The sequence below is a fragment of the Hylobates moloch genome, unplaced genomic scaffold (assembly GCF_009828535.3).
Source record: "Hylobates moloch isolate HMO894 unplaced genomic scaffold, HMol_V3 SCAFFOLD_17, whole genome shotgun sequence".
Lineage (NCBI taxonomy): Eukaryota > Metazoa > Chordata > Mammalia > Primates > Hylobatidae > Hylobates > Hylobates moloch.
In genome coordinates, this window is record NW_026652292.1 from 78,373,271 (window position 1) to 78,388,719 (window position 15,449).

Here is a 15,449-nt window from a genome sequence, read left to right on the forward strand (position 1 = left end):
AGGAGTTGTAATTTGAATTATTTTTAGTGATGTATGTCATATAGAGTATAAAAAGATGGTACCGTGTTTCTCAGAACATTATTACATAAGGGATGAGATTTTAGGAAGATTTGTGAACTTCCTCAGAACAATTCCTCACTGCTCCGAAAAACCCTTCATTATTACTTGTGTGAAGTGTGGCATCATGTTTGGTCTACTTCTTGGAAAAGTATTTACTTATGTAATAATTTAAGTACTTAGATCTGTTTTGTTTTTTTTTTTTTTTTTTTTGAGTCGGAGTCTCGCTCTGTTGCCCAGGCTGGAGTGCAGTGGCGCAGTCTCGGCTCACTGCAAGCTCCGCCTCCCAGGTTCACGCCATTCTCCTGCCTCAACCTCCCGAGTAGCTGGGACTACAGGCACCCGCCACCACGCCCGGCTAACTTTTTGTATTTTTAGTAGAGACAGGGTTTTACCGTGGTAGCCAGGATGGTCTCGATCTCCTGACCTTGTGATCTGCCCGCCTCTGCCTCCCAGAGTGCTGGGATTACAGGCGTGAGCCACCGCGCCGGGCCAGATCTGTTGTTTTTTCTCCCCCTTAATGGCCAAACCATTTGGGGTTTATTATATCACCCTGAAAACATGTAGACTAGATAAAGAATTAAATACTTTCATTTAAAAATGTAGTTTAGTCCCTGGGCTGGTTATAAACTCTCATGCCCAGGGCTCTGACTCCTGGAGACCCAAAGTGGCATGTATTTAAACTTAGTGCAGGGTTTCCTGGGGGCTGCCGTAGGAGTGAGCCTGGCTTGACAGCTGTGCTCGCCTTACTCCATCACACTGTCACTGCCGGGCGGCACAGAGCAATGTTGATATTGACCCCAGAGCCTGCACAGAGTTCTTCCAGCCTTTGGGGGATAATTTTCATTGGACCAGGGCTATTTTTAATCCTAAGGTCTTTAAAAGGGCTTGCAGTTGTATACTAGGCATACAACTGCAAGTATATGTATGTGCTGAGCTCTTTCTCTGGACTGCTTGGGGATAACATAGTTTAAATGTATGGAGATTGCTCTGCAGATGTCTGTGTTCTAAAACAAGTAGAAAACTGGACAGTAAAGAGAGGTTGTTGTATTTCCATATTCCTCCTCCTTTGCACTTAACCACCTTGGGTTCTTTGCACTGTCATATTAGAACTTTGTAGTAGAGAACTACAATGTTACCTGAAAGAGGAAAGGCCCTGATAGGACTAGAACTAGGTTATTATAAATGAAGATGATCTCATAGTTGGTTTTTTTTTTTTTTAAGGATAGTAAGGAAATTGAGTATTTTATTCTAAAAGACTAACATATTTTAAATAATTACTGTTCTTCATATAATCCTATTAGTAACAGAACCTGTAATACTAAGCATATAAAAACAATTTGAGTGTGATAGTCTTTAACAATACCTTCAATTTGTGTGCTATTTGGAGAAATACAGAGACCCCAAAATACACAGATAGACTTTTCATTTTCCCATGCAACAGTCTTGTGAGAGGTTGAAAGGAAGAGTCAGTATACATTATTCTGTTTTACAGATGAGAAAACAATGACCCTGGGAAGTTGTGGGCACAAAAGCCAGCTATTAAGTGGCAGAGGTGGGACTGTGTGCAAAAACCTAGATACTATGATTGCTAAACTAGTGTACTTTCCGCTCACCATCCTACCTCCGTGAATTAAAGATGACTCAAATGATATATAAACTTTTATGGGAATTATCTATATTTTTTTACATTTTTAATAGAGACCATTTAAACTTTAAAGCAAAAAAGACAAATTTTAAAATAAGTGTATTCATGTGGGAATACACATGAATTAGGATGATTTGGGCTAATTTTGCATAAGAGAAAGATAAGATGATTTGAAGGTCCTTTTCTCTTGGCACAAGCCTCTGAAGAGGGAAGGGAACATTAAAAAAAAAAAAACAGTTGATACATAGTGGTGCTTTTTCTTTAAAACTTTTTTATAGAATTTAAACTAAAACTTCATATTGACTAAATTCCATGTTTCGAATGAGCGTAAAGGCAGATAGACAGTTTGAAATTTGGGTGTTTGCCAGTTGTGTTCCTCATCATGCCAGGTGAATAAACATGGGTTTTTGCCTGTGCTTGTCAAAACCAGCACTGACCCTCAATGCTGTGACCATTAGAGGTAAGTTTCACCATGATGGATCATATGTGCAGTAAGTTTTAATTAAACAGATAATTCATGAACCAACATACCTAGGAGTCTCCTTTCAATTCAGAACTAGAAATAGTCTCTAATTAGGTCAAATGTTTACCCCTCTACCAAAGGCTTGCTGGTTAGGTAGAGAAAGCTTAGTGCCCAGTATTCTGTACGTGGGTCATCTGCTAACAGTTTGAGCTAAAGCAGGGAGAATGAATACTCTTTAGCTCCAAGAACATTTAGATCTGTCATTATGGTATCGGAAGAAGCCATCTTGTGGTTGGTGCTTCTGTCTGAAAACCCAAGTTATTAGTATCCACTGAAAAGTACTGGATAGATGAATGTAGAGTAGTCTGAAGCTACTTGTCAGCGTTTACTTTCTTTTTCTTTCTTTTCCTTGGTTCTCTGTAGTCTGTACTGTATAGATTTTAATCACTCATGACTATAGATATAACCAGTTATTCTAAAATTACATGCAATCAGATTTTGGACAAGTTGTAAGAACAGTCCTCTTAAGGATAGTAATGCAAGCGAAAGTTTTAGCCAGCTTTGAGATCATGTGGGAGTTCACTGTGCTTTGCTTTATTTTGCATTCATATGCTAATTTCATCTCACCTCCTTGAATCCTTTCACTTGGCTAAAGAAATGTGAACTCTCTGTTGACAACAGAAAGAATCTTACGGTTGGCTTGAGATCATGTTTTAAAGTAAACATAATAAAACTGAAACAATGTATCAGTCTTTACAGTGGATCAGATCTTTCATGGTGTCAATTTTTAAGGCCTTTGAGTTATACAGTGAAATGAATATTTTGGAGGTTCTGTGGTAGACAATTGTGTAGAACAACATTCTTCTGATATCGTTGTATCCTCTGGGTTTGATGTATATTATTGGATTAAATTTCCTGAAAATTTGTGTAAAATTTTTGCATCTGTACTCATGAGGCATATTGGTCTTCTTTGTTTCTTATAATATCTTTTTGTGTTTTTTTTTGAGACGGAGTCTCACTGTGTCGCCCAGGCTGGAATGCAGTGGCACGATCTCGGTTCACTGCAAGCTCGGTCTCCCAGGTTCACGCCATTCTCCTGCCTCAGCCTCCCGAGTAGCTGGGACTACAGGCGCCTGCCACCACGCCCGGCTAATTTTTTTGTATTTTAGTAGAGACGGGGTTTCACCGTGTTAGCCAGGATGGTCTTGATCTCCTGACCTCATGATCCGCCTGCCTCGGCCTCCCAAAGTGCTGGGATTACAGGCGTGAGCCACTGCGCTCAGTCTGTTTCTTGTAATATCTTTATTGGCTTTTGGTATCAGTTTAATGCTGTCTTCATAACATGATTTGAGAAGTATTGGGAGAGTTTTTATAGAATTGGAATTATGCTTAAGTATTTGGTAGAATTCACCTTTGAAGCTATATGGGCCTAGCAATTTCTTTGTGAGTTTTAAGCTATAAATTCAATTCCCTTTATAGATATAGGACTATTCATTCTATTTCTTCTTGAGTAAGCTTTGGTAGTTTGTATCTTTCAAGGAATTTTTCCATTTCATATAAATTATTGAATTTATTGGTATAAAGTTTTTCTAATATTTCTTATTCTCATTTTTATACCTATAGAATCTGTAGTGATCTCACCTCTCTCATTCCTGATACTGGTAATCTATGTCTTCTCTCTTTCCTGATCAGTCTGTCTAGAGGTTAAAGAACCTGTTTTTGGTTTTATTGTTTTTCTGCTTTCTATTTCATTGGTTTCTGCTCTGATCTACTTTCTGCTTAGTTTAGGCTTTGTTTGCTCTTCGTTGTCTAGTTTCTTAAGGTGAAAACTGAGATCATTGATTTAAGACCTTTTCTAATATAGACAGTGCTCTACATTTCTTTCTCAGGACTGCTTTTGTGGCATCCTAAAAATATTGATAGGTTGTGTTTTCATTTACATTCAGTTCGAAATATAGTACTTGTTAATTTCTCCAATTTCTTCTTCCCCCACCTTTTTTTTTTTTTTTTTTCGAGACGGGAGTCTCACTCTGTCGCCCAGGCTGGAGTGCAGTGGCACAATCTCGACTCACTGCAGCCCCCTCCTCCTCCCAGGTTCAAGTGACTCTTTCGCCTCAGCCTCCCAAGTAGCTGGGACTACAGGCGCTCACCACCATGCCCGGCTAGTTTTTTTGTATTTTTAGTAGACGGAGTTTCACTGTATTAGCCAGGATGGTCTCGATCTCCTGACCTCATGATCCGCCTGCCTCAGCCTCCCAAAGTGCTGGGATTACAGGCGTGAGCCACCATGCCTGGCCTTCCCTATTGTTTAGAAATATGTTTTTAGTTCTCAAATATTTGGAAGCTTTTCCAGACATCTTTATGTTACCAGTTATAATTCCATGTGGTCAGAGAACATGCATGTATGATTGAATTCTTTTAAGCTTATTGCACCGTTTCTGTGGCCAAAGATACAGTTTATCTTAGGTCAAGTTGGTTAATAATGTTGTTCTCTCTATAGCCTTACTGATTTTGTGTGTGTGTGTATTTCTTCTTGCAGTGACTGACACAGATAGTTGTGGACTTGTTTATTTATCTTTGCAGTTCTACCAATTTTTGTTTCATATGTTTTGCAAGTATGCTATTAGATGTATAATATAAAGGACTGGTATGTCCTTTTGATACATCCATCCCTTTATCATTATGAATTGACCTTCTTTATCTCTTAGTATTTTTTGCACTGAAATCTACTGTTGTCAGAAACTGATGTAGACACCCTAGCTTTCTTTTTATTAACGTTAGTGTAATATTTTTTCTCTTCTTTTAACTTATTTGTGTCTTTATATTTAAAGTGGATTTTATACACCTATAATATTCAAACCAAGAACCAAATCAAGAATACATTCCCAGGCTGGGCGAAGTGGCTCACGCCTGTAATCGTAGCACTTTGGGAGGCCGAGGCGGGCGGATCACAAGGTCAGGAGTTCAAGACCAGCCTGGCCAAGATGGTGAAACCCCGTCTCTACTAAAAATACAAAAATTAGCTGGGCATGGTGGTGGGCATCTGTAATCCCAGCTACTCGGGAGGCTGAGGCAGAGAACTTTTAGAACCCAGGAGGCGGAGGTTGTAGTGAGCCAAAATCGCACCACTGCACTCGAGCCTGGGCGACAGAGCAAGACTCCGTCTCAAAAAAAAAAAAAAAAAAAAAGAATACACTCCCTGGACTGGCAGTAACTCAGTGATTCCTTCAAGAGACAACACTCCCATTTACAATAGAGACACACACACACACTACCTAGGAATACATCTAACGAAGGAGGTGAAAGATCTGCAAGAAGGACGATAAAATCATGGATAACACAAACTAATGGAAAAATATGTCATGCTCATGGACTGGAAGAATTGGTAGCGTTACAATGGCCATACAGCCCAAAGCAGTCTACATATTCAACACTGTTCCCATCAAACTACTAATGTCATTTTTCACAGAATTGGAAAAAAAAAATTCTAAAATTCATATGGAACCAAAAAACAGCCAGAATAGCCGAAGCAATCCTAAGCAAAAAGAACAAAACCAGTGGTTTCATGTTACCTGGTTTCAAACTACACTGTAAGGCTACAGTAACCAAAACAGCATGGTACTGGTACAAAAATAGATATGTAGACCAATGGAACGGAATAGAGAACCCAGAAATAAAGGTGTACACCTGTAGCCATCGAATCCTCAACAAAGTCGACAAAAATAAGCAACAGAAAAAGGACTCCCTATTCAATAAATGGTCCTGGAATAGCTTACTAGCCATATGCAGAGGAATGAAAATGGACCCCTACCTTTCAGCATATATAAAAATTGACCCAACATGGATTATAGATATTTAAATGTAAGACCTCAAACTATAAAAACCCTAGGAAACATACTTGGAAACACCATTCTGGCCTTAGGAAAGAATTTGTGTGACCAAGTCCTCAAAAGCAATTGCAACAAAAACAAACATTGACACATGAGATCTAATTAAGCTAAAGAGCTTATCTACAGCAAAAGAAATTATCAGTAGAGTAAACAGTGTACAGTATTAATAGATACACCATTTCGTATATAGACCATCTACAGAATAGGAGAAAATATTTGCAAGCTATGCATCTGACACAGCTCCAATATCCAGAATCTATTGGAAACTTAAACAATTCAACAAGAAAAAAACAACCCCACTAAAAAGTGGGCAAAAGACGTGAACAGACAATTTTCAAAAGAAGACATACAAGCAGCCAACAAACGTATAAAAAAAAGTTCCACATCACTGATTATCAGAGAAATGCAAATCAAAACCACAATGAGTTACCATCTCACATCAGTCAGAATGGCTGTTATTAGAAATTAAAAAACAGATGCTAATGAGGCTGCAGAGAAAAGGGAACACTTATGCACTGTTGGTGGGAATGTAAATTAGTTCAGCCACTGTGGAAAGCAGTTTGGAGATTTCTCAAAGAACTTAAAACAGAACTACCATTTGACCCAGCAATCCCATTACTGGGTACATCTCAGAAAAGAAATTATTCTACCAAAAAGACACATGTACTCGTATGTTCATCACAGCACTGTTCACACTAGCAAAGATATGGAATCAATCTAGGTGCCCATCAACAGTGGATTGCATAAATAAAATGTGGTACATATATACCATAGAATACTATGCAGCCATTAAAAAAAAAGAATGAAATCATGTCCTTTGCAGCAACGTGGATGCAGCTGGAAGATAATATGCTAAGTGAATTAACGTAGGAACAGAAAATAAAATACTGTATGTTCTCACTTAGAAGTGGGAGTTAAACATCAGTTACTCGTGGATGTAAAGGTGACAGCAGTAAACACTGAAGACTGCTATACCGATGAGGGAGGGAGGCGGTAAGTGTTGAAAAAACTGACTGTTGGGTACTGTACTCAGTACCTGGGCAGTGGAATAATTCATACCCCAAACCTCAGCATCATGCAGCATACCCAGGTAACAAACTTGCACATGTGCCCCCTGAATCTAAAATAAAAGTTAAAAAGAAAAAAGAAGACGCCATATCTTACTTGAGTAGAGCAGGTAGAGAAGTTTGGGGAAAAGCTGGTGTGTTTAGGCTACATCTACCAGATTGACATTTAGGAAAATAAATTTGAATTCTGTGGAAAAAATTAAGTGGAGGGTTTTTTTTTTAATAGGCAGCATATAATTAGGTCTTGCTGTTTAAAAATTCAGTGTATCTCTGCCTTTTAATTGATGTGTTTAGGTCATTTACATTCATTATTATTAACAGCTATGTTATCGGAATTTGTCTTCTAGTGATAGTAGATAAACCATTTCATACAAGAACTTATAATAGTATTCTTACATTTCTCCACTCCTGGCCTTTATGCTACTGTTGGCTTATGTTTTACTTATATGTATGTTATTAAATAAAAGCTCTACAACGTTTTGTATTATTTTTGTTTAAGCAATTGTCTTTTAAAGATATTTAAATAATAAGACAAATGTTATTTCTGGTGCTCTTTGTTCCCTTGAATGGATCCACATTTTGTTCTTAGTCTGTCTTCTGTTGCTATAACAGAATGACACAGATTAGGTGTTTATAAAGAATAGTTTAGTTGGCTCACAGTTCCTGGAGGCTGGGAAGTCCAAAAGCATGGCACTGGCATGTAGTGAGGGTCATGCCATGGCAGAAAGCATCACATGATGGGGAGGGTAAGAGGAGGCAAGAGTGCCTGAGACAGAAATGGGGCTGAACTTATCCTTTTATCAGGAACCCACTCCTGTGATATGAAGTTGGAGCCCTCATGACCTAATCACCTTTTAAAGGTCTTATCTCTTAATACCATCACAATGGCAGTTAAATTTCAACAGGAGGCTTGGAGGTGATATTTAAATCATAGCATTTGCTGGCGATAAATTCCTTCAGTTTTTGCATATCAGAAAAAGTATTTGTTTCACTTTCATTTTGAAAGTTTTTAATTTTTTGCTTTTTATTTTTATTTTTTATTTCCATAGGTTTTTGGGGAACAGGTGGTGATTGGTTACATGAGTAAGTCCTTTAGTGGTGATTTCTGAGATTTTGGTGCACCCATCACCTGAGCAGCATACACTCTACCCAGTTTGTAGTCTTTTATTCCTTACCCGTCTTCCACCCTTTCCCCGCCGAGTTCCCAAAGTCCGCTAGTATCATTCTTATGCCTTTGCATCCTCATAGCTTAGCTCCTGCTTGTGAGTGAAAACACACAGTGTTTGGTTTTCTATTCCTATATTACTTCACTTAGAATAATGGTCTCTAGTTCCATCAGGGTCACTGCAAATGCCATTATTTCGTTCCTTTTTGTGGCTGAGTAGTAGTCCATGGTGTATATATATATATACACACATATATACACGTATGTATATATGTGTGTGTGTGTGTGTGTGTGTGTGTGTGTATATATATATATATACACACACATATACCACAATTTCTTTATCCCCTCATTGATTGATGGGCATTTGGGCTGGTTCCATATTTTTGCAATAGCAAATTGTGCTGCTATAAATATGAGTGTGCAAGTATCTTTTTGAAAGACACTTTCAATGAGTATAGAATTCTAGGTTGACAGTTTTTTTTTTCTTTTAGTACTTTAAAGCTTTTGCTCTATTATCTGCTCACTTGTATTGTTTCCAACAAGAAAACTGAGGTCATACTTATCTTTTGTTTGCTATATTTAATGTTTCTTTTTTCTCTGAGTGCTTTAAAATTTTTCTGATTATGACAAGTTTGAGTAATTTTATTATAGTGTTCTAGGGGTCGTTTTCTTCATATTTCTTGCACATCTCCAGAATTGAGTGTGTTATTTAATTGACAATCTCTCTGGCATCCTGAGATCCAAATGTTAAATGAATTACGGAAAATGTTTTGAAAGTCAGTTGGAAAAGTTCAGCTGGTGAAAGTTACAGAAAATCTTTGCTTTAATTTATCTAGTTGTCATAATTCAGAAAAGATAATATAGTAGAGAGGATTTTAAAAGTAGCAAAACATGTATTAGTGACACATTAATTTAGTAACTTAGTCCCGTGGTGAACTTAAAACTGTTGTCTTTGTATTTAATGTGTGTAAAATTTACTACATAGTGATAGATAAATGCAAGAAACTCAGTCTTAAATCTTTGGGTAATGGTATTTGTCTTTCCGACTTGATGCTTTTACTAACATTTATTAACAATACTTTGAAAGTAATTTTTGGTAGCCCTCTTATTATCTGTTAAAATTCATGCAAAAGTTGAGTTTAGGAGGTTTACCTTTCATTATATTAGTTTTCATTTTCTGGTGGTTTGTTAATTAACCAGAACTCTAATATAAGTAATATTACGATTTAATAAAGCCATTGTTAGATTACTTTCACATATTGAAAGTATGTTAATTTGGGGGAAAGCTATTGAACTAAAAGTGTGTCATCTGTCATAAAAACTAAGAAATTCAACCTAGGTATATAAGAAGACAAGTTTCAATAGGTATAATAGTATAGCCTGGCTGTAAAACAGATTGGTGCTCCACCTTTATTTGTATGAAGTCAGAGATGACCAGTCCTAAAGTTTCGAGCCTTACAAAGTAATTGATTACTTGTATAAAACATAAAGAACTAATTTTTTTACCCATGTTTCAATGAAATTACTCTTCATCTACTTATTTCTGTTATACTTAGATATGAACTAGTGATTTATTAGTTAAGTTTTTCAGCATTACAGAAACAAAATTTTACTAGTCCAATCTCTTGAGATAGCAAAAAAAAAAAAAAAAAAATTGGTATAATTGAGCAGAAGCAGAGCATCACCTCCTGAATTTTCATTTATTTTAAATGATACTAAGCTTTTTAAAAGTTCACAATGTTGTTTTAAGTTTTTTAAAAAATTTATTTATAAAGACAAGGTCTCAATATGTTCCCCACACTGGAGCACAGGGGTTATTCATAGGCACAGTCATGGTGCAGGACAGCCTCGCACTCCTGGGTTCAAGCAGTCTTCCTGCTTCAGCCTTCCAGCTTACTGGTACACAGGAAGGTACCACAGTGCCTGGATTCATTTTAGAAGTTTAAAATATCAAAGATTATAGGAGGGAAAAATCAGTGTTCTAAGATACCAAAAATATTTTAATAAAGAGGGACAGTTTATTTGACTTTTTTTTCCTCAAAAGGTCTATAATTTATTATTTATATATAATGCATACTTTTTTTCCTCTCTCATTTTTGTAGGTTCTGCCGGAGACTTCCATTTGGCCTCAATGTGAAATTAAAGTAGAAAATCACATCTACATATATGTTGCTATCAGGATGTTGATTCATTAGTCATGCCTGAAGAGGGAAAGTCTGTTTTAGGTGGCTGACTACCAGCAAAAATAAATGCTTATCCTACATGTCAAGCATCTCTCCTTTTTACTGGAGTGAAAATCCCCTCCAGATACCAACAGAATATCAACTGCAGAAAATGCTTCACATTTTAAGGATGTCGGCAACCTAAATTCATGTACCCTATCTGTACAGTTGTTGTGGATGGTTTGCCATCTGAAAGCTCCTCAAGTTCTTATCCAGGCCCTGTGTCTGTTTCTGAAATGTCTCTGCTTCATGCTTTGGGTCCAGTGCAGACCTGGCTGGGACAAGAGCTCGAGAAATGTGGCATTGATGCCATGATTTACACTCGGTATGTCCTCAGTCTTCTGCTGCATGACAGCTATGACTACGACCTGCAGGAACAGGTATTTACATATTTTAAGTGTTTTGTGAAAACTGATTGTATCTGTATGTATACATTCCTCTTAAACAAGCACTTTTATACTTTAAAACTGAGCTACTCATGTGTGTATGCAAACATTTAACCTGTCAGTGACCAGATGGTAAGATTGCCTTGGAGTGTCAATCAGCCTGTGTCACCGAGCACCCTGTTAAGTGCAGTTATTTTCTCCATAGCTAGACTTTCTCACTGTTGCTTACGTTTTGGCATAGACTCCAGATCTTGTCATGGACTGGTCATAGTTTGGTGACCTGCTACCTTTGAGTAGCAGTGCTCTAGAATGTTGATTTCTACTATTTAGAAGACTCACACATTATGAATAGATATTTAAACATTGCGTCTGTTATACTTCTTACCATTCCAAATTTAATATTGTATTTTATCTGCAAGAATGATGTTTAACTGCTTATTAGTCAGTATGTATGACAAATCAGTAGACTTAAAGTTCAATAAAGCACACAATTTTGCTATAAGTCAGGGTGTCACCTTGCAAGTTGGTCATTACACATTTTATTTGACTTTGATGCTGAGTTTATAGTGAGAAATTGGGCTGGGTATGGTGGTTCACACTTACAATCCCAACACTTTGGGAGGCCGAGGCGGGAGGATCCCTTTAAACCAGGAGTTTGAGACCAGCTTTGGCAACATAGAACCCAGTCTCTACAAAAAGTATTAAAAAATTAGCCAGGCATGGTGGCATGTGCCTGTAGTCTGTAGCTACTCAGGAGGCTGAGATGGGAGGATCACTTGAGCCCAGGAAGTCAAAGCTGCAGTGAGCCATGATTGTGCCATTGCACTCCAGCCTTGGCAACAGAGCAAGACCCTGTCTCTCTCTTGCACGCATACATGAGAGAGAGAGAGAGAGAGAGAGAGGGAGAGAGGGAGAGGGAGAGAGAGAGAGAGAAAGAGAAACCAAATACAGGTTCTTGAAAAAAATCTTAACCTCAGTCTCATTCTTAAGAGGAGCTACTGAAAGTGAGGCCTGCCAGAGGGAACCAGAGTCATCAGTAGTGAATAAATGGGCTCTGGGTGACTTCTGTCTACAAATTTCACATAAAATCTTTTGGTTTTTATAGACAATAAAAAGAAGGAGGTATTTTGTGGGCAGTTTTTGTTGCTGTTTTAAACCATCATTACCCACACTGAAAGCAGGAAGAGTTTCATTGTCAGAAGAAATTGGCTTTGCCCCTCCAAACCACACAAAAAAGCTTCAAGGTCCTATAAATAACACATACAGAGGATTTCACCGAGATGCTTAACTTTTTTTTTTTTTTTTTTTTTTTTTTTGAGACAGGGTCTTGCTCTGTCACCCAGGCTGGAGTGCATTGGTGTGATCATAGCTCACTGACGCCTTGAACTCCTGGGCTCAAGCAGTCCTCCCACCTCAGCCTCCCAAAGTGCTGGCATTACAAATGGGAGCTACTCTTTCCAGCCAGCTTAACATGTTTTATACCTCAGTTGTGCAGAGCATGTTTGATGAGAAGGGTTTCTCATCATGTCTGGCTGGACACAGCGGCATTTTTCTTGCTTCCCGGTTGCTTGCTGCCTTGGCTGGCATTAGTTCAAGTAAGGTTTTGAAGGGATTCACTTATAACCTAATAATCAGCAAATGTGTTATTTCGGTGGTCAGTATTTTGTGTAATTTCCTTACGAGAGCTCTGTTATTTGCCGTCATCTTTCTGGTAAATGTCAAATATGCTCCTTTACGGGCAAGTAATACGTTAAATCTACAAACATGGAAGGACTTTTATTTCCAGAAATGAGGAAAATGTTTCTCATCATTCAAAAATTACGTACTTTATTGTAAGCATGTACTCATAGGGAGTGGTGTTTTTTTTTTTTTTTGGTTTTTTTTTTTGTTTTTTTTTTTTGAGACAGGGTCTTGCTCTTTTGCTCAGGCTGGAGTGCAGTGGCGTGATCATAGCTCACTGCAGTCTTAACCTCCTGGGCTCAAGCGATCTTCCTGCGTCTGTCTCCTGAGTAGCTGGGACCACATGTGTGTGGCACCCCACCCAGCTAATTTTTAAAAAACGATATCTCTGTTGCCTAGGCTGGAAAGAATAGTTTTTTGGTAGGACTTGAACTTCTCATTTCTTAAGAGTTGTATGTCAGCTATATCAGTCTAGAATATTTAATCAACACCAATAAATTTACTAGCACAAAGTATGTGCTGGGTGCTACAGGACATACAGGATAAAACAGGCCAGATGTTAATAAGATTATAGTCAATCACATGTCTGATCAGACTTGTGAATCCTCTGGTTTCTTTACTAGCTCTAGGGGGTTGTGGTCAGAGATAAGATGAACTATCAGTATCTGCAGCTGTGTTTGATCCTTCCTCCAGAGTTCTGGTTCATTTCTCAGGACACAGGACAGATAAAGGTTAGGGAAAACATAACATGTCTGGAGTTACAAGGAGAATCCATAGGGAAATAAAAGGCCCTAAAATACTTTTCTACTTGGTCCAGAGTAACAGCCATGTGTGCCAGATCCCATGCCAATGCAGAAGGTCAAATTTTAAATGATACCTGTTTTAGTAAGACATGACTTGAGAATCCTTTAGCCCCTGCGTTGCTTTTCCATGAAGTTACAGTCCCTTGTTAAAGGTGGCAAAAGCCAGATGCCTGACTCAAAGGGAGGATGTGCTTACTCTTTCCCCAGGCAGAGAGGATGCAGAAGCCAAGGATGGTTCTCTTCTAGCAAGAGTAAGGAGAGTGGAAGGGGCCTTAGCTTCTGTCATTCAGAACTCCAGCTAACAGCAAGGCTGACAGACCTGGGTGAAGATGTGTGCCACCTTTCCTGATCTCTGGCTCATGCTTGTGATAACGCAGCCCCTCGAGTGGAGGCCAAACTACTCTACTCCTGGGTGTTCATTTCCTCACATCTTCGCTCACCCCTTAGTCCTTGAGTTAGTCTAGCCGTGAGTGGCCAGTTTTAAGACCCATCACTTTTCTGTTTTAGGCTAAAGCAAACACACAGTGCTCTTGAGTTCTGAAACAGATTTTATGCATCAGTTTGGTCTCAGTTGTGCAGGATGATAAGAAAGTAAAGCTTATCAGATCCTAGTCTTGTTTAAGGCTGAATCATCTATAAACCTCTAATTTGGGCAGGGTTATAAACACAGTTGTGGTGGTGGGCTGGTTACAATGTAGTTCCAGAGAACAACTGCCTTGTGATATGGAGATACCATCACTGTGCCAGTAGTTTTATTTCCACAAATGTTTCTTTTTTTTTTTTTTTTTGGTCATGATTACTCTGTCTGGGAAGTATATTCTAAGATAATCAGGAAATCACTACATATCACTTTCATTTTATATAAATTGCTTTTCTTACCCATCTTTCAAAGCCTAGGTCACCTCTGTCTCTGAAACTTTTTCTGATAATTTCTGATGAAAGCAATGTCTTCTACCAAACTTGATAATATTTTACTGTAAAGCTTTTCATTATCGTTACTGGAATGTATTCTGTTTCTCAGTAGGTTATAACATCCTTATGGGCAGAAATCGTATATTAATCTTTTTTAAAAAAAAGTTTAACCAGCCTGGGCAACATAGTGAGACCCCATCTCTTAAAAAAAAATTATCTGGACGCAGTGGGGTTTACCTGTAGTCCCAGCAACTTGGGAGGCTGAGATGGGAGGATTGCTTGAGCCTGGGGGGTGAAGGCTGCAGTGAGCAGTGATCATGACGCTGCACTCCAGCCTGGGAAACACAGCGAGACCCTGTCTCTTAAAAAATAAATAAATTTAACTTTTTAAAATGAAATAATTTCGGACCTCAGAAGAACAGCTAAGATAGTACAGAGAACTCTCATGTTTTCTTCAGTCATCAATTGTTAGTATTTTCACGTTTGCTTTTTTTTATTGATATATAATAGTTGTACATATTTGTGGGTATTGTGATACTTTGATAGTATCACATAAGATGCTATGATCAAATCAGGGTATTTGAGTTACCTGTCTCCTTAAACATTTATCTTTTCTTCATGTTGGAAATAGTCCAATTCTTTTCTAGCTATTTTGAAATATACAATAAATATTGTTAGCTATAGTCTCCCTACCATACTGTTGAATACTAGAAGTGACTCCTTCTGTTTAAGTGTATGTTTGTACCCTTTAGCCCACTTCTCTTCATCTTCTACTTTTGCTTTATTTCTGTCTTCTCTTCATGCTGACCTCTCTGAGTAAACTAGCATGTACTTTTTAAGATCCAAGACTTTCCCTTAGTCATATTACAATTACAAAATTCAGGAAAATTAGCATTGATAAAACTTGATTGTCAGATATACAGTCAATATTCAGTTTTTGTCACCTGTCCCAATACTGTTTCTCATTGCAGTTTTCTCCCTCATCTAGTATCTAGTTTGAGATTATGCATCGTCAACTTTAATTGCCACATCTCCTTAATCTCCTTTCATCTGTAATAATTCCTTGTTCTTCCTTTGCGTCTCATGACATTGACACTTTTGGAGAGTCCAGGCCAGTTTTGGAAAACATCCCTTAATTTGGGTTTTTCAGATA

The 15,449-nt window shown here is 38.0% G+C and overlaps 1 protein-coding gene across 7 annotated transcripts in view; it reads left to right on the forward strand.

Moving 5' to 3' along the window:
• KIAA0232 (KIAA0232 ortholog) overlaps window positions 1-15,449 on the forward strand; it is a 98,944-nt gene that overhangs the window by 31,086 nt on the left and 52,409 nt on the right. For all 7 annotated transcript variants that reach the window (XM_032135254.2, XM_032135255.2, XM_058430054.1 and 4 more), the window contains one exon: window positions 10,396-10,895. In XM_032135254.2, the coding sequence (XP_031991145.1) occupies window positions 10,665-10,895 (231 nt within the window). In that variant the 5' untranslated portion in view covers window positions 10,396-10,664. The remainder of the gene's footprint in view (window positions 1-10,395; window positions 10,896-15,449) is intronic.